The sequence below is a fragment of the Balaenoptera acutorostrata genome, chromosome 9 (assembly GCF_949987535.1).
Source record: "Balaenoptera acutorostrata chromosome 9, mBalAcu1.1, whole genome shotgun sequence".
NCBI classification, from domain to species: Eukaryota; Metazoa; Chordata; class Mammalia; order Artiodactyla; family Balaenopteridae; genus Balaenoptera; species Balaenoptera acutorostrata.
In genome coordinates, this window is record NC_080072.1 from 98,025,799 (window position 1) to 98,045,237 (window position 19,439).

General features: G+C 50.5%; 1 protein-coding gene across 2 annotated transcripts in view; it reads right to left on the reverse strand.

Moving 5' to 3' along the window:
• The window catches only part of DSCAML1 (DS cell adhesion molecule like 1), a 349,722-nt gene that overhangs the window by 322,032 nt on the left and 8,251 nt on the right, over positions 1–19,439 (reverse strand). Inside the window, exons 1-2 of one of the 2 annotated variants that reach the window (XM_057552943.1) lie at positions 11,840–11,940; positions 8,184–8,330 (exon numbers count right to left, since the gene is read on the reverse strand). In XM_057552943.1, the coding sequence (XP_057408926.1) occupies positions 8,184–8,286 (103 nt within the window). In that variant the 5' untranslated portion in view covers positions 8,287–8,330; positions 11,840–11,940. Of the gene's footprint in view, positions 1–8,183; positions 8,331–11,839; positions 12,158–19,439 lie in introns of those variants that run through there. The other variant, XM_057552942.1, reaches the window with a different exon arrangement.

Below are 19,439 nucleotides of genomic sequence, written 5' to 3' on the forward strand. Positions count from 1 at the left end.
ACCACCACTCCTCTGGGAGGCTGCGTCCCTGGCCGACCCGTGTCCTGCCTCTAGCCCCGTGTCCTGCCTCTAGCCCCGTGCCCAGACAGGGGAGCACGGCCCAGGGTTGGACCATGGCATGAAGCTGGGTGGGCAATTTCCCTGCTGAGTTTAGTCCACTCTTTCTCCATCTGAGAATTCAAGTCTCCCCAGAGGCTTAACTTTCATCTAAAGGATTCTGTGTGCAGTAGATTTCATTGTCCCCATTTCATAGGTGAAAAAAAACGAGGCCTTGAAAGTAACTTGCTCAAGGTCACCGATTAGGACCAGCAGACTCCATAGCCCAACTTCTTTCTGCTACACCCCCCTACCTCTCCCTCCTCTGTAAATTGTCTGCTCGTATCTGTCACCCAATTTTTTATTGTGTTGTCTTTTTCTTGTTGATTTTCAGCAGTTTTAAAAAATATATATATATATTCTGTATATTGATTTTTTATGAGACAACATAGTACAGAGCTCAAGAGCACAAATAATGGAGTCTGGATGCAAAAGTTTAAATTGCAGGGGCTTCCCTGGTGGCGCAGTGGTTGAGAATCTGCCTGCCAATGCAGGGGACACGGGTTCGAGCCCTGGTCTGGGAAGATCCCACATGCCGCGGAGCAGCTGGGCCCGTGAGCCACAACTACTGAGCCTGCGCGTCTGGAGCCTGTGCTCCGCAACAAGAGAGGCCGCGACAGTGAGAGGCCCGCACACTGCGATGAAGAGTGGCCCCCGCTTGCTGCAACTAGAGAAAGCCCTCGCACAGAAACGAAGACCCAACACAGCCAAAAATAAATAAATAAATAAATTAATTATTTAAAAAAAAGAAAACTTAAAAAAAAAAGTTTAAATTGTAGCTCTACCACTTAATAACTTGAGGCAATTCACTTAGCTTCTTTGTGCCTCGGTTTGTTCATCTCTAATATGGGGAATGATTATCCCCTCAACTTCAGATTGTTGTGAAGGTTAAATGAGCTACACATGTAAAATGCTTAGAACAGAGCCTGGCAACTTAGTAAGTGCTCCATGATCATTAGTCATTATTATCAGGTTGCCTCTTTTTCTTTTCCTAGAACTAGATAGAACCTTTATGATTTAAATGTCCTGGCATCCTTTCCAGACTTCTCTCTCACCACTTCTACTTACCCTCCAGCCAGGTCACTCCATCCTCCCATTTCCTGCTAGCCTTTCCCCGTGCTGTCACCTCACCCAACGTGCTATTTCTGCTCCAAGGCCCCCCTCCCCTTCATGAGCCTTGCTGGGCTGCCATCATCAGAAAGAATCCCAGCCTCCTGGGGATCTCTTCTTGGGAAGATACTATAACCCCTAGACAGGAGCTGCTGAAGGGAAGAAACAGGTCATGGTCAAGTTTAATTCCTCTGCAAGGCACGAGACTCTGCCTAGCACCCATTTGTTAAATTGCCTTGAGCACATCATTTATTTCATATCAGCACACTGACCATCCCAGCCCATTTTCTCCATGCCCCTAAGTAGTCAAGAACTGAGATCCCCAATTTTGCATCTAAACAACAGAGTGTCACAGGAGGAACCCACAGAAGTGGTCGCTGTCAAGGTAGCTCTGAAGCAGCTCGGTGTAATGGAGACCAAGGACCACCAAGTCTAGATCTTCCAATGCCACCAATTTTCCACGTGACCTTAGGCAGTTTTCCTTCCTTCCTGCCACAGGGCAGTCCAGCAGAGGGAAAAGAGACTGTCATTTCATCACCATCATTAATCATCTTTTCTGAGCACTGGAGCGGAAAGGGGTCTGAATGAAATACAGTTCCTGCTCTTGATGATTAGACATTCTCATAGCGGGAATAACACAGATTTTAAAATACTACAGGACAAAATACGATTAGTGTCTTCAGCAAGGAACTGATAAATTTTGGAGGGAGTTCAGAAAAGGATCCCCTGGAAGGAGGTTAATCTGGGTGATTTTTAAACCCATTCTTAGCATAAATTGGGAAAGACATCATGGGGGGAAAAAGGGGGTATTTGAACCAGACTTTAAAAGATGGGAAGGTTTTAAACAAAGAAGGAAAGACGTCCAGTGGTTAAAAAAAAAAAACAAACACCCCATGAGTAGTTAAGGTACTGTGCCCTGAGAATGAGCAGGAGAGAAGGGGGAAGGGGCGTAAGAGGGCATTGGTCTGGGCCTGAGTTTCTTTATCAGTAAATGAGGAGGCTGGACCACGTGACCTCCAAGGCCCTTCTAGCTCTGACAATCAGGGACTCCATTCATCTGTAGCCTACACGTGTCCAACTGGTTTCCGAGCGCCACCTGGGCTCTCTCTCATCTGTGCCATCCCCTGTCCAAGTTGGTGGAGACTCATGGGATCAAAGTAGCTTTAATATCAGCTGGAGCAAAATGCAATTAATACGTTGACCCTGCATTCCAAAGCAAACCAAGATCATATTTGATTGCTTACTGTGCTGGAATTATCCATCCTTGCCCATCAGAGCTGACAACATGAATGGAATCCTAAATTCCCAGATCAGACCACCTTTGTGTCTCCCACTGGGCCCAAGACAGAGCCAGTGCCCAATAAAACCTCCTTGTTAGAATGGCTGCTCACTGATCTTTCAGCTGGAGAGCTGTTGACCTTCAGGAAAGCCAAAGCCTCTGGTCACAGCACACAGAGCCAGAGGCCAGGGCAAGGGCTGGTGACATGTTTCTGTCCCCGAGCAAGTGCAGGAGACAGGGACAGGCCCTCTTCCTATGTTGGAATAGTCCGTTCCTAATGAGGAAACTGCTCTGGAGAGGCAGCAGGGAATAGAGCAAGCTGGAGGACCCCAGCTCAAACCCAAGCCACTTATTAGCTGTGTGGCCTTGGCTAATTTGCTTAACTTCCCTGGGCCTCACTGTCCTCATTTATAAAAATTGGAAAAACAAACAAACAAACAAAAAAACTATCTTAAAGGGTTATTGTGAGGATTAGAGATAATATATGTAGAATGCCTAACACAAAAGAGGTCTCAGTACATGATAAATATTATCATTAATCTTGTTATTATTATTTTAACAGGTGCTATGAGGGCCCTGGGGATAAAGAGATGCAAAAGATGGAATTGTACACCCTCCTGCAGCAGACAGACAGAAACAACAGCCTCTAACGTGAGACACAGTGAAGTAAGTGCTCCAGGAATGGAACCAGAGGACTGATAGGTCTGCTGCAGGCTTATGTAAAACTTCATGGAAGGGGACACACGTGAACCAAGTTTAAAGGACAGAAGAGGAGTACAGTATCAATAAGGAGAAGAGGGGATCAGTGCAGACCAGGCAGAGGAGACGCAAGACCAAATGCAAAGAGGTACGAAGACCCACGAGCAATTTGGAACCCTGGGGACAATTAGGGAGGTGGGTGATGGGTGGCAGGCTCACTGCCTTCCCACCTATGGTCCAGGAGCACTGCCTACTTTTCTGAAAGGACCCCTCTGGCCAGTTTCTCCTTCCTCCCGCTTCTCCCCTCCCCCAACACAGAGTGTCCCCAGTGCACTCCCAACCTGGCCAAGGCAGGATGACAACCCAGCAGTCAAGAGCCCCATTCACTTAGACAAGGGAGCTGCTCCAGGCCTGTCTTCCACAGCACTGGCAGATACATCTGGTCCGCATCTGAGCAGTGCCCAAAACTCCCCACTGGGGCCCAAACAGCCAGTCAGGATGCTGGGGAAGAGCATGCTGGGAAATTCCCACAAGGAGCCTGCATCTATATAATCAGGTCTGGTGGAAATTAAAAGCTATTAGGAACAGGGCCGGATTTATCTTTATATCCAATAACATGCATTGTAATGGTGATCATGCAGATGGGAAATTAAACCACATCCCGGCTTCACCGGAGGCCTTAATTTTAATTTATGTCTATGCACAGCCCTTTGCCCTATTACCCCCCATCCCACTCGCTCTGGAGAGCCAGTTTACCTCCAGACCAGGTCTCCCGGGAGAGAAGTAAGGGGTAGGAGTCTGTCAGCTCATAGGTGAGAGACTCTGTGCTTTTACACACACATCTCTGAATAGCCCGATGGGAGGAAGTTGATCAGCTTGGGGGGCAGGCAGGAGGAGGAAGAGAGGGGCAGTAGGTGGTTCTGAGAAAGGTAGCACTTTGGGCTGTCTCTCCAGCCTCTATCTACCCTGTGAAAAGCACAGCCCAAAAGCGGCACAGAGTTTCAGCGGAGGCTCCAGGAGGCTTGCCTGCCCTCCCAATGTGGGCAGCTGGGAAGGCCAACCCGTGAGCCAATACCCAACTCATGGAGCTTGCTTAGGCCCCGAGCCTCTAAGTCCTTCCAAACCCCCTCAGAGAGGCAGACCATTCACAGGGGCCTGCAGCCACCCCATCGGGCCCCTCCTCCCAGGGCACCCACCCTCCCCAAGGAGTTGTCTCCTGGGCCCTGATTGGCCCACGTCACCCTCCGCTCCTCCTCCTGCTCTCTCGCACCTGCTCCTGCTGGCCCCGTGGTTGGCGGAGGATCTGAGCCCAGCCCAGCAGACCCAGAGATCAAAGTCAACACCGTTCTCCCCGCTCCAGAAGCTGCCCCTGAAGAGTCAGAGGAAAGTCACTCAGGCTCCTAAGTGCTTCCTTAACCTCAAGGCGACCTCATCATTAAATCTCCCCCTGCCGTGAGAAGCTGCCATCCAACATCCCAGCCAAAACACACACGCACACACACACACGGGGCAGTGTGGTATGGATAGCAGAGAATCCTATTTTTATGAAAAAAAAAAATCAATAAACAATTTGCATTTTCCAACATTAAAGCCTGGAGCAGGTGGGCCCAAGTTCTAGCCCTTCATCTTTAGAGCCTGGAGGATGCAAAACTCCACTCCCTCTGGTTCTCATGAATTCCTCTGGGAGGGTGTTAGGTGGATTCATGTGCTTTAGAAAGTCCATCCCTGGATCTAAAACGTAGCTGTAGAGGGATCTAGAATGATTTTGGATGGGGCTGGAGGGCTGGGCAGGGGAGGAAAATTCTCCAAGGCTAAAGGAAAGGAAGAGGTTCTACAGAACCAACGTGTGACAGAGCCCTGCAGATTAGCGTCCAGCCCACTTCCCTGATAATTATGTCCTTTGGGGCCACCAGCCCAGGCTTGACATCAAAGACAGCCCTGAAGCACCAACTACAGTGAGTCTGGGGGAAGCTCACTGCCTCCACACCGGAGCCAGGTTAATCTTCGTCTCTCCTGTCTGAGCTGAGCTTCTAACTACCCCACGCCCACTGCACCCAGCCTTATCCCAATGCCTCCCATATTCTTTCAGAACTCTCCTGATCATCCATCACGCACCCACTGAACATTTGGTGAGCATTTGTCCTGGGGGTGCAAGGCGGTGCGTCAGGAGCCTAGGGATGTGTGCCCTAAAACAACCCAGGTCCCACCCCTGGGAAACTCAGTCTAGTGGGGGACACAGATCCTGCTACACAGAAATACACACACCTAAACAGGACTCGGCAATACAAAGAGGGGCGCACTCCCATCCCCCCGAGAGTCATCGTCACAGCCCCAGCCCATCCTCAGTGTGTGGCGGGCAGTGTTTGAAACATTTGACATATATGAACTCCTTTCATTTTTACTTGAACCCAAGGAAGTAGGCTAATCATCACCCCTATTTTATTATCACTGGGGAAACTGAGGCACCAAGGAGGTAAAAGACTTGCCCAGGGCTTCCCTGGTGGCGCAGTGGTTGAGAATCTGCCTGCCAATGCAGGGGACACGGGTTCGAGCCCTGGTCTGGGAAGATCCCACATGCCGCGGAGCAACTAGGCCCGTGAGCCACAACTACTGAGCCTGCGCTTCTGGAGCCTGTGCTCCTCAACAAGAGAGGCCACGACAGTGAGAGGCCCGCGCACCGCGATGAAGAGTGGCCCCTGCTCGCCACAACTAGAGAAAGCCCTCGCACAGAAACGAAGACCCAACGCAGCCAAAAAAAAAATAATAATAATAATAAATAAATAAATAAATAAAATTTAAAAAAAAATGATTTGCCCTATTTAAAAAAAAAAAAAAAATAAAGACTTGCCCAGAGGAGTGTTTCAAGCCCAAGCAGTCTGATCCTAGATTCTGGGCTCGTAATCACTACACTTGACTTAGTTCTTCCCTACAAACCAGCATTGACTTTTTCGCTTTCCTGAGGCCAAGGCTCTCCTTGCCTAGAGCACACAGCCTCCCTTGTACTCAGAGTGACACTTCATAGGATACATTTGTGCGGGTCCCGGGAGGTGGTCCTGTGCGGGAGTTCAGGGCATAGGCAGAAAGAACAGATCTGGGTCCAGCCCTGCCCTCTGCGTGATAACATGTGTGACCCAGAAGTCCCTTTACTTTTTTGAGCCTCAGTTTCCTCTTCAGTAAAGTGGAAGGGGAAAAAAATACACTTAGGGACTTTTTGTGAGGATAAAATGAGGTCACATATGAAAGTTTCTTAGCCCAGTGCCTGGCATAGAGGAAACACTCAAAAATTTATTATTATTGTTTTAATGAGTATAACTCTTGGTCCATAAACTCAGGTGTATAAGAAATATCACATGTCTTTATGTTCTTTACATCACCTTCCACGTGACTCTGTTGGAGAGACAGGACATTCAGTCCCCATCATTGTTGGCGGGTTCCCCAGGGACGTGGGTCTTGGGCTGTGCATCTCATGCCTCATTTGGACACAAGAACTCTGGCCTCAGTCCCAGACCCCAGGGAGCCACACACAGCCACCCCTCTGAGGTCCGACTGCTTCCTCCTGCCATACCCCGTGAGCCGCCTACAGCACCACCCTGCCTCTGGCATCCGATGGTCTCCTGTCTGTTCACTGCCCTCAGAGGCTCTCCTCCCCGGCCAGAACACCCATCCTAACCTTTCCTGTTTGCTCACAAAAGGCAGGAAGAGCAGGTGTCTTCAAGTAGCTTCTGATTCCTGTCAAACTACAAGCTCTGAGACCAGGAGACATAACGGCCTGGCATCAGGCTTGGGACTGAGAGAAGGAAAAAGTTCCAAGAGCAAAACACAAATTAATATCTCAAAAAAAGTATTCTGCCACGTTGGCTGTCAAGGTGCTGAAGCATTGGTTCGTCTCCTATAGCTCTACCTTGGAACCACTCAAGGAGATTTAAAACAGCTAGTTCCCAGGTTCTACTGCTAAAGATGTTGATTTGGGGTTGGGCCCAAGCTCTGGTGTTTTTCAAAGAGCTCCCCAGGGGTTCAATTGTGTAGCAGGATTAAGAATCCCAGCTTTATAGGTTTCATGCATAGAAGTCTGTCTTCTCCAACTAACCTGAAGACCTTGAGCAACTAGAACCATTTCATATGCCCAGCAATGGGCCATCAATGCTGGGGGGGCACTCAGGGAGCATCTGGTCAAGTGCCGCCATTTTACAGAAAGGAAAACCAAGGTCCTTGATGGAGAAAGGAAGAAAAAGTGTCAAGGCTGCTGCAATGTGCAGGGATGCAGGGAGAAATGCTGGAGTGATGGGAAAACCCCACAGTTTTGTAACTGGAGGCCTGGAGGTATTTTGAGGATCTGAGGTCCTCTCTTGAGATTTCCAGACCTGTTTTCCTGTTGAAGGGATAACCCTGCATAGGAACCAGTAATGAAGTGCCTGCAATCACGGCAGCTCTAACAAGGTGACCCTACAACGTGGTATTAACCTCTTTTTGCAATACCTGGCACCTCTAGCGTGAGGCCGGCTAGAATTCTGATGGAGCGTCTAGGCAGCTCATGAAATAAAAGTCCCACGCGCATGCTCGCTCAAGTTTGGTCCTCTGAGAATCCCAGGAACACGGACCACACACCAGCCTCTTATCGCTCCTCTCCCCACAGTCTTTCACAGATAAGGTCCTTCCAGCCTTGCCTCCCATGCCTGAGGCCAAGGGCAATCAAATAGCCGGTGGCCAGGAAAGACAGTGACCCCACTCCTTGGGGGGAGCAGGACCACCTTGTGTCTGATGGGACCTTTACACACGCCGCAGAGGCTGCTGGCACGTGGGTTTTCCCCACCCACACGGAGACGCACCAAGCCGAGACCAAAGACGCTTTTTTGCCAAAGCACCACCAGAACAATAAAAAACCACTTGCCAGGACCAACCTCAAGAGCTGGGTTAGCTCAACCACCAACTCAGTACTGCTGATTTTCCGCCCCCCACCCCCCAGCATCCCTGCCTATGAGGCCCCGCGGTCCTCTCTTACCTGGGACGATGGCGACTGTGTCTTTCTCCCAGGACACAACGCTAACATATTCCTGCACTGAAGAGGGGATGAGGCACTTGAAGACGGCCACGCTTCCACGCATCGACCTTTGATCCTCCACCCGAACGGTGTAGGGTTCCCTGAAAACTGCAGACAGATTGCGGGGCGGAAAGAAGAGGGTGTCACAGGCTTGACTAGGACACGGTGGGGGGGCCTGAGAAAGCCACCTCTCAGCACCCCAGGCCGCACTTCCTTCACCTCTTTTCCCACCTCCCGCTTGCCCCACCCGGAAGTTCCTGCCAAGGTCTTATTCCTGCCTTCGCCAGCAACCTCCTTCCCACTCCACCAGACACCCGCTCTCCCGCAGAAATACCCAGCCTCCCTCTACAGGACAGTAAATCCAACTTCTAGCCTTTCCAATTTTGGTGAGTTTTAACAAACTGCATTAGATTGTTAGGGCCTGGAGGGCGGCACCTACGCCCTGCAATGGGATTGTATTCAACAAGGGCATGTGTGGTTTCTAAGCAAAAGCGCCGGAATCCCTCTAATTAAACCACATTTGATTTCCTACAGGATTCCTGGGCCCAGGGTGGTAAGAGTTTGGGCCACGATGACCATCATTTGCCAAAAGAAAAACTGTGACACATGATCTAAAAACAGATTTTTGTGCCACTTCAAAATGAAAGGCAGCCTGGGAAAATGTAGTTGACATACAGAACTTTCTGCAGGGCTCGGTGGTTTATAAGAACAATGGGAGAGAATACTTGACACAGTGATGATCTCTGAAAACACCGAACCCCAGAGACATGGGCGATTTCCAAGATTCTCCAAAACAAAGCATTCTTGCTGGTTTCTCCCACCTCCTGACACCGCCTACAGCCTGACCCCCAGTCTTGCCCCCAGCTTCAGCAGATCTCTTCCACCACAGCGTGCAGTGGAGGCCTCCTGCCTCGGCCCCAGGGCTGGCTTCTGGGGTGCTGTCACCTGCAGGTGCTCTGCGTATCAGGTCCCATGGGTGGGCTGGACCAACCTTAGGGGTAGGGCCGAGGGGCCTGCTTCTGCCTCTCTCTGGTCCTCCTCCGCTTGGCCTCTCCCCGGGGCCCTCTCTGTCTTTCCACCTCTTCTCTGCCAAGCAGAGCTGGTGCAGCCAGAGCCCCGCTGCTTCCCGACCTTGTCCCTCAGCAGGCACCTGGGCTGTGTGCCCTCCTGCTCTCCCTGCCATGGTTGCCAGGGCGATGCTCAGGGCCCAGCAGCCCCTCCGGCTGTGCACCTGCAGTCCCTCTGGCTTCATCAAGAGCTTCTTAATTGGCTGTGTTTCCCATCAGGCCAGCCCTGCCCGTCCCTCCCCAGGTCTTTATTCTTTCCCTCCCTGTGTTGTGGCTGTGATGGGAAGAGACACAGTTGAGGTGAAGGATGGAGGCATGGAAGGAGGCACTCCCAGCTCTGTGGGGCCATGGTCCACCCTTTCGTGGGCTGGACATTGTACTGCCTGCAGATGCGGGGAGAGCAGAGAGGAGGCTAAGGGGAGGGAAGCAGAGGGGAGGGTGGGAAGGGCTGGGGTTTGGGTGCACAGTGGACAGTCCTCGAGAGCCTGCAGAGACCTATGGTTAGGAGTATCAAACAAGCAGGCCCTGTGTCCTCCTCTGAGCAGCAGTGTAACCCTGGATAAGAGCTCGTGAACCTTCTGGAGCCTCGGTTTCCTCATTCGTAAAAGGAAACAATAACAGCAGCATGGAGAAGGCCTGGCACGTGGAAAGCACTACAGCAATGCAGCTCGTCATTACAGCCATGCCTCTGTGATTAACTGGCTAGGTGCCCTTTGGGCAAGTGGCTTAACCTTTATTTGACTTAGTCCCCTCCCTTGTAAGAAACACCAGACAGGATTACTGTGAAAACTATATCCTAACCCAATAATAGGCAGGTATTAGGAAACAGGACATGGCTTGCTCTCAGCTCAATCCTCCAGGCTGTGGAGGCCAGAACTGGGCTTCAAATCCTGGCCTCAGGGCTCCCAGTCCAGCACCTGGTGTCGTGTTAGGGGAACAGTGCCGCTCCTGAAAAGAGGGTCCACGGGGAGCCCCAGAGGAGATACCTAAGCGCGGCCCTGGGTCCTCAGAGCTCACACTCCCACACCCACCTCCCCCAACCAAACCAGTGGATGAAGACCAGCTCTTCAATTAAGAACTCTCACCCCTCCTCACCCCTACACACACCCATTCCCAGCTACTTGGAACCTTCTACGTGTGAGAGGTTCTCCTGAGGCGGAAGGATCTTAATTCAACAGAGCGCTATCTCACTGAACCATCACACAGGGTGATGAATGAAGTAGGTGCTGGCACCTGCTTTGCAGATGAGGAAACTGAGGCTCAGAAATGTGTGTCCTCTGCCTAAGGTAAGTGGCAAAGCTAAGATTCCAAAGCACAACACAACTTTCCTTGAGGGCCTGACTCCTTGCCAGGACAGGAAGTCAGAGATATCGCAGGATCCATCGCTAGGCATGCAGGTTGGGGAGACTTCCCCGGAACCCACTCTCCTCTGCCCAACACAATCGCCAGGAAAGATGGCATGCCCAAGCCTTGGAGCCATCGCAGTGAGCTGGCTAGAACATTATCTATCCTCTCCCACTCAAAAAGCTCTTCGAAGAAAATCATTCCCCCAGACTTCCATGCGTTATTACTATTCGAGGCACTTTATAACGGATTAGGACTCACCAGCATATCATGACAACCCAGTTAAGAGTAACTAATCTAAGCCGTGCCCTCGCCTCCAGACCTAACCCAGAGAAATGAGACTTTCTAGTTTCTGTAAAGAGAACAGCTGAGAAGCCCTCACTTCCTTGCTTCCATCACCTCTTCCCAAGACCAGAATGCTTCACTGTTACGAGTTTTCCATCATGAATTTTACCTAAATGCCTACTCTCATGAGATATCTTATATTCAAATGTCTATCAACAGTGGAATGGATAAATAAAGTGCAGTATAGTCAAACGAGACTATACAGCAATGAGAACGAATGACATATAACTTCACACAGCAGTAGGGTTAAACCCCACAAACAACAGTGAGCAAAAGATTCAAGAGAATATGTGATGTAGGACTCCATTTAGATAAAGTACAGAAACAGGCAAACATCTATCTTGTTAGAAGTCAGGACTGTGGTTTCCCCTAAGGGTGGAGTGACTGAAAAAAGCATGAAGGGGCTTCTGAGATGCTGATACCTTCATCTGGATATTAAACTTTGTACAAATTCATCAAGCTATATACTTACAATATGTGCAGTTCTTTTATACTCTATTTCAATAAAGGGTTTTTATGGTTTTTTTTAAAGAAACTCACTGAATTTTTCCATGAACCAAGTACTAAAATGAGCACATTACTTAATTTAAATGGGCCCTATCTCCTTGGACCATCACACGTAGTGATGAACAAGGTGGGTGCTGGCATCAGCTTTGCAGATGAGGAAACTGAGGCTCAGAAAGGTGTGTTCTCCACCTAAGGACACACAGGAAGCGGCAGAGCTAAGATTCCAAAGAACAGCATGATTTTCCTTGATGGGCTGCCTTGCCTTCTTCCATGTTACACACACATCCTCAAAACGACAGGCGCTGCCGGCTCCCCATTCCCGCCCTGTTGGGGAGCCCGTGTCTGGTCCTTTACCTGCTTTGACGCGGATGTTGGGACTCCGGATCTTGCCGGCAGCATTCTCCGCGGTGCAGAAGTAGTCATTGTCGTGGATAAAGCTATTGAAGGCGGAGGGGGAGAAGGGGTAGAGCTGCAGCGTCCCGTTGGCGTGGACGTGCCGGATGTGCGGCACGTCGTAGATGTCGTCCCCCGTGGCCAGGTACCATCGAAGGGCCGCACTGGGGGAGCCCGCGGCCGGGCAGGGCACCACCACCCCCACAGAGCTGGAGAAGGTCACCTGCTGCAAGGAGTCATTTACAAAGTAGAGGCTGGTGCCGACATCTTCAGGGCGGGCTGCAGGGGAGGGGAGAGGCTGGTTAGCGCCTGCTAATGATACCCTCATAGGCCCGGAGGCTGCAACACCCACGCTCATTCATAAAACGTTCAAGCGCCAGTCATTCAACAGCACTGTTGAGCACTGACTGTACACCAGGCACTGGCAACGGTGAGTAAGAGACAGTTCCCACCCTGCAGAAGCTTCCAGCCTAGCATAGGGACGGCAAAAGTTGAAACGTCTCGTCCTCCATGCCAAGCCAAGTCCACGGAGAGAGGCGGCCACCACTCTGCTATGGTGAAGGGTCCCAAGCCATAATCCACGTCCCCGCACCCCAGCACCCCCCCCCATCAACACTTTAGGAGAGACACTGAAATTGCTTAGATAATGGGTATTTATTGAGTACCTATTATACTCAGGGAGGTTCACACCCAGTCCCTTGGTTCATCTGTACAACACTGAGAGGAGACAGTACTGCCTCTTTTTTTATCGTTCCCTTTTGGAGGCTGAGCAAGTTATGTGATTTGCCTGAGATGACACAGCTAATAAGCTACACGACTGAAATCTGAACCCACTGCTCTAAAGAGGATCTTAGCACACTTTCTATCACACCACAGCCGAAAGGTAAAAGGTCAGAGACCATGTTCTACGAGGAAGGGCTACACGAAGCGGGGATGCTGGCCCGGACGAGAAAAGACTGCAGAGCCTTCTTCCCCTCTGGAGGTCGATCTGGAAAATGTGTTGCCCCAGAGGATGGGATGAGGACGGGCGGCACCGTGGGTAGACCAGTCCAAGCTTGGGGGCTAGAGATACCCACCCCCTCAAGTCTAAAACCATCCCTGACACTGACCAACCATGGAATTCCCTTCCCCTCTCTGATCCTCTGCTCCTTCACTTGTAAAGTGGAGGGAGGATACACGAGGCTGCAAAGACCCCGTGCATCTCTGACATGTTGCCATTGCAACACTCAGTCACACGGGCGAACATGCTCACGACTGCAGCTACCTGACAACATCAAGGCCGCCTGACAAGGAGGACAGCTGTCTGCAACTCTCATCCCAGCCCAGGGCCTCGTTCTTGCCTGCCCTCATGGGAAGCAGCCCCCAGTGGTGGAATCAGGGCCTTCCCTCCCTACCAAGGAACCTGCCCCCTTAAGAAGGGCCACCTCTGAACAAGTGGAAGCAAACCCAGAGGAAGAGGGGGCCTGGTCTCAGGTCTCCAGCTGGAAGCCACTCCCTCTCCACCAGGAAGATCAAGGAGCAAACAAACCACTCTGCCGCTTGTTTAAAGAACGTTGCAGGGGACCCAACTTGACCTCAATTTCCACAACTTTATGGGGAGGGGAAGGGCCTGCATCCGACCATATTAATATTCTTGGCTTAACTCTGAGCCGAGCCTCCAGGGAGAATGTACCGGGCAGCTCATTGAGGAAGGCCATTAAGCCTCATTGGTCAGAGCAATTCACATAATCTCATAAAAAGCTGTGATGAAGCCATTAGCAGCAGTGCTGGAAAACACATCCAGGGGCTCCTTGCTGGGGTGTCAGGGGCATCCTCTTAGCTGCAAATGCATTTGCCGTCCCTACCCGGCACCGCGTGCCCTTAGCGGCTGCAGGGGGCGGAGGGGGGAGCCGGGGCGCGGTGGGCAGCACAGCTTTCCCATCCACGTCCTCACGCTGCCTCCCCGGTGACAGTGTCGGTGCTGGTGGTGGAGAAGTCTGCTCTGTGGAAGAGGGGACCCCAGGGGGGACGCTTGGAAGCCTGCCCAACTCACAGGGACTAGAGTATTCCCCAAGGTCATGAAATCATGCCATTCTGCAAGTAAGCAAACTGAGGCTTAGGAAGTTTCTCTTCGGATCCACACTCCCCAGGTTCCCAGGGGCCTGCTCACCTTCTGAAAGACTTCTTTAGTGACATTCAGTCAACAATTATTCGTTAAGCATCTTCTACACGCCAGGCTCTGTTGTAAGCACTTTACTCGTATGACTTCTTTTAATCCTCCCAACAACCTTGTGAGGGAGGTACCATTCTTATTCCAGTTCACAGATGAGGAAACGAACGCACTGAGAGATCAAAGAGACTTTCCCAAGACCACATGACCAGTAAGTGAGGGCTCTGGGACTCAAGACTCAGGCAATCTGAGCCCGGAGACTGATCTCTTAACCCTTAAATGATTGTAACCACTGCAGTAATAAAGAGGGGGCTTATACCTCCCTCAAACACCACCTGGCCTCCAACTTCCCTTTTCAGCTGGCCAAGAACAGGATTAATATATCCACATGCTTGTGCATGCACGTGCACGCACGCACACACCCCCGGGAGGGGCCCGTGTTGGACTCAACGTTTCAGACAGTGCTTAGCCTGTGGGTGCAGGAACATCACTCCGGGGTTCTGGGTACTTCCTGAGACAACCTAGTTAATTAGACACCCTCACCGTGGCAGTTTTATGGATTTTGGAAGCCAAAATCCATCAAGGAACAGAAAGAGGCATAATGTAGACATTATGCCTGACAAATGGACTTAGGAAGCTGACAAAGATCCCTGACAGAGAGGAACTCAGGAATTATCTGATTCAAGGGGCAGGGTAAGAAAATATTTAAGGATCAGTATGAAGTAGCCCTCAGTGATGATAAGACTAGCAGCAATACTACTAGCCAGGGGATATGGGGATATATGTATATGTATAGCTGATTCACTTTGTTATAAAGCAGAAACTAACACACCACTGTAAAGCAATTATACTCCAATAAAGATGTTTAAAAAAAAAAAAACTACCGCTAGCCACCATGGATTTCACTAACTACAGGCCAGGCTGGGTGCTAGACCTGTTACAGGTGTTCTCTCACTTAATCTCATGACTCTCTAGGGGATGTTATTATTATCATCCCATTGTACAGATAAGGAAATCAAGGCTCTGAAAAGTTAACTAATTTACCCAAAGTAACCCACAGTGAAAGTATTAGACCTGGGCCAGAACCCAGCTTTGCCTGCCTTCAGAGCCTGGGGGCGAAACTGCCCTTTTGTATGAACCACACCGAAGACAAAAGGAATCAAACCACAAAATCTGGTTTTCCAGGCTGGGTATCCCTCCCCATCCTTTCTTCCATCCCAAACCCACCCTCAATACACATTCCTGGTCTTCTCTCCTGGCTGGAAATCCATCCCACCCTCCCTGCAGAGACAACCCCTGGGGACCAGGCTTCTCTTGGCTCCCGGCTCCTGGAAGGACCGTCAGCCACAGTAGCAACAGCCTTCCTGCTCTCTGGGCCTCCGATCCTGCCAGAGCCGAGGACACGGGGTTCTCAGCAACTACAAATGGGTAGATGTAATTGATGAATTGACTGGGATCGTCCAGCCACCTGTCAGGGCTGAAGAAACAGCGGATTTATAGCAAAAGGTGAGTAGCCTCATATTTCTCTCACTGTGGTTATGTGAGCTGCTGTCTTCTGGGTCTGGGGGAGCTGGGGAGGATTAGACAAACCATTCATTTCAGCTTATCGCTCCGACAGTGCATTGCCATTATGAAACATCACCCTCAGGTGTGAAACAATAGCATTTTGCACTTACTTTGGGCTCATATTTTACCATCACAAGGCACCTGTCAGCCTGGAATGCAGAAGCCTTTAAATAAATATTAATTCAGTCTCACCCTACCTGCCAAGAGAAAGGAGTGAGCAAATCCATAAAGGGGAAACTGAGGCACTAATCCCCTGAAATCTCTGCCATGTGCTAAGATGAAGGTTGGCACAGGGCACCAGTGAGTGGCTGCAGTAGCAATGGGTACGATCAGTCACCAGCCACGGAAGGGGGAGTAGCAGGGGTCTGGGGGCCTCACCCCCACCTCACGGAGTCTGGAGAGGCTTCAATGGTGGCAGCTTTCCCTCCTCAGGCTCCTATTTGAATCTTCAGAGCAGTGACAAAGCCTCAGCCAGCTCTGAGGAGCACAGAAGCATGGGACAATAGTCAGAGACCTGGGACAAATCTGACAGTACTACCTTCCCTCCTGGGGCTCATTCCTGACCTGCTGTGTGACCTCAGGCAACCCACTTAGCCTTTCTGGGCCTCAATGTCCTCATTCACAAAAGGGGGGACTGCACCACCTTACCTGTCCCCCAGGGCTGCTGAGCAGGTAAAACAGAATGTGAAAGTACTTGGTTCCCCATAATGAGGATGCAGGACTAGGAGGGATGGGATTGTTATTCGCATCCCAGTGATTCCCCTAGGGGACCAGGGAAGCGAAAGTTACTGCAAAGGGTGGCCAGGGTCCGGCCCCGCCCCTTGCAGTCCTGCATCCGAGGGTGACTCCTGCACCCTTGAATGCTCTCCTCTCCCAGGTCCTTCCTGACCCGAGGCCAGGAAAGACTTGTTCCTTCAGGAGATCTTTACCCAGCACAAGCCACATGCTCAGTAGGACCCCAGGTGTGGTGGAAAGCATCAAAGGCCAGGGAAAACGGCCCCCCACCATCCAGGAGCTTGCAAAGGAGATGGGGGCAGAAGAGGGCTAACCCACCGCCCAGGGCAGAGTTCACAGAAGGGTTTATGGCCCTTTCTCTAATTTCATTTTGGCTGTACACCTACTCCCCTGGAGGCTTAGTGGCCTGGCTGATGGTACAGAGTTCTCAAAAGAAAGGAGACTAACTGATTGAGTGCCTACTGTGTGCTACAAGGGCATTTCCTCACATAATCCTCACGCAGAGGCACGAGGTGGGCTCTGTGAGTCTCATCTTACAGGTGAGGACAAAGAGGCTCCTGGGGGGAGATCCTCCAAGATCGTACAGCCAGGAGGCCACCAGGCCAACATTCAGTCAAAGTCTGCCTGCCTCCCAAGCCCAAGTTTTTTCCAACACAATGCCGAAGAGTTCAAAGTTTGGGGCCTTATGAGGATTTTCTTTCATTTCTTCTCTGGAAGCCAGTCCAAGTTTGGAAAGCAAATCTTTGGACAGGAAACTCCGACTTTCCCAACTTTTCCCTAAATCTCAGCCATCCCCCAGCCCTTTCTTCCCTCTGCAGACAGAACCAGGCAGATTTACAGAGAGAAGGAGAGGAGGGAGAAACACTTCATAAATAGAGAGAGATCAGATCAACAGCAAAGCTTCTTCTGGTCAAAGGGGAAATGGATTTTTAATAGAAAATGGAAGTTATGAGCTTGGTTGTGATGTGACAGACGCCCAGACTTAAACCCATTTAATCTTCTCCGCCGGTTAACACTGAGCACCACCCCGATGCCGTGTTTCATAAAACAGGCTCCAAATGGCTGGGAGATTAGAAGCGTAGAAATAGCACAGCAATATTTTTAAACCAGAAATCGCCCCCAGGCATTTGGGCTGCCCCAGGGTCACCCCTGAAACCTAAATATCCATCGCATCAACTTGTCCGTCTGCCCTGTGCTGTCTGGCCATCGGGATTAGTTTGGCAAAGGAAACTCGACACCCACGCACTCAACACCCAGGGGCCCCCCACCCCACCTGCCTGGGTTGGGATGGAGGTGTCTGGCCAACTGAGGCTTCCACCCAGGTGCACTTTGAATTATCCCCATGTCATCATCTCCAATCATCGTAAATGACAACCTGAGGGGACTGAAATGTTAACGCCTCACCACCTCCACAGGGAGAAATGAGTCACTTCTTCTCTTCCTTTACAATATTTAGTCTCATTCACTGGATCTTTCATCTAGGAGCATCTGCCAGTGCTGGAGTCCCTGCCTCCTGCACCCGCCCGAGAGATGGGCAAGAGCCTGCAAGGGGTAACCAGCCCTGGGTACAGGGAGCGTGGCTGGATGGTAGCGGGGGGAGGAGGAATGGGCAGGGGTCCCCTGCAGGCCTATGAGCCCCCCATCTTGGTCACCACTCTGTCCCCTGGGCCTAGCACAGCACTAGGCACTTAGCACAGTGGTTAAACGCCCAGACCCTGGTGCCAGGCTCCCCAGGTTTGAATCCTTGCTCTGCCCCTTACAAGCAGGGTAACTGCAGGCAAGATTACCTCGCCTCTCTACACCTTGGTTTCCTCATCTATAAAATGGGGGTGACTATATCTACTTCAAGGGTTGTTAGATTGGATGAGTTAACATGTATGACAGTTTCCGGTATATATAAGTGGTAGAGGTAACCACCTAAGTATTCATTGCTGTTGTTATAAATATTATCATGATAGCAGGTAGGCAGGAAGTATATCTCACAACAAATACCTCTCCCGATGATGATGGTGACAACTTCAGACAGTAGTTCTCAAACATTACTATGCATAAGAACCACCTGGAGAGCTTGTTAAACATGCACGTCCTTAGATACCAGATTCACTGAGTCTGTCATAGGGCCAGGGAACTCTATTTCTGAGGCAGGTGGTCCTCTGTCTACACTCAGAGCAATGTTCCATAGGAAAAAGATTTGCCATACTGGACTTCAATCCACTCTCCCAACGACAGACCATTCTCATGGGCTTGGCTGACAGAACCTCAGCACCGCATTAAGTAACTTAATTTGGTGATCCAGTTAATGAAATAATAATGGTGTGATCAATAAACAGAGCATTGCCACAGCTACACGGCTCCCGGGCCTCACACAGAGCTGTGGTTGTTTTAATGCAGATGTGAGGTTTCTTAGATTAATTTGCAAGGTTGATTACCCCGCTGCATCTCCACACAAAGGTTTTCATAAAAGAGATGTATTATTTGTCTTCACTCTGTTCTTATTCCATAGTTGGAAAAACCGGGTCCAGAGAGGATCAACCAGTGGGGTCTCAGGTCAACCACCATGTCCATCCAAAACTCAGGTGAGGACCAGGGAGACGGGGTCTGGCCCCTCCATCAGAAAACCCCGTTATGGTGTGTTCACACCTTGGAGACAATCGGAGTCTAGATTCTGAGGAGGGGAAGGGCCAGTCTCCCCAGACAGCATCTGAGCATTTACAGGCAACCAGAACTGGTTGTGCAGCTGGGACCAAGTCCCAGACCTTCTGTCCCCAAACCTGGCACACTTGCTTTACCTCTAGCCTCACCATCATCATGGCCACCATTTCTTTTCAGCACTAATTGTGTGCCAGGCACTGTGAGAAGCCCTCTCCTTACATTATAGTGCATTTAATCCTTACGAGCACCCTCTAATGTAGCTACTGCCCAAGACCCCATTTTACAGATAAGAAAACAGGATCTTCAAGAGATCAAGTAATTTCCTAGGTGGCACAGCCAGGGCTGACAGAGCAGCATTTCAAACCCAGGCCTCCCTTACTCCAGCTGTGTTTCTCAACGGGTGCACTACATTCTATCCTCAGAATGTCTCCAAGATGTGATCATCCTATGTCTAAGGTG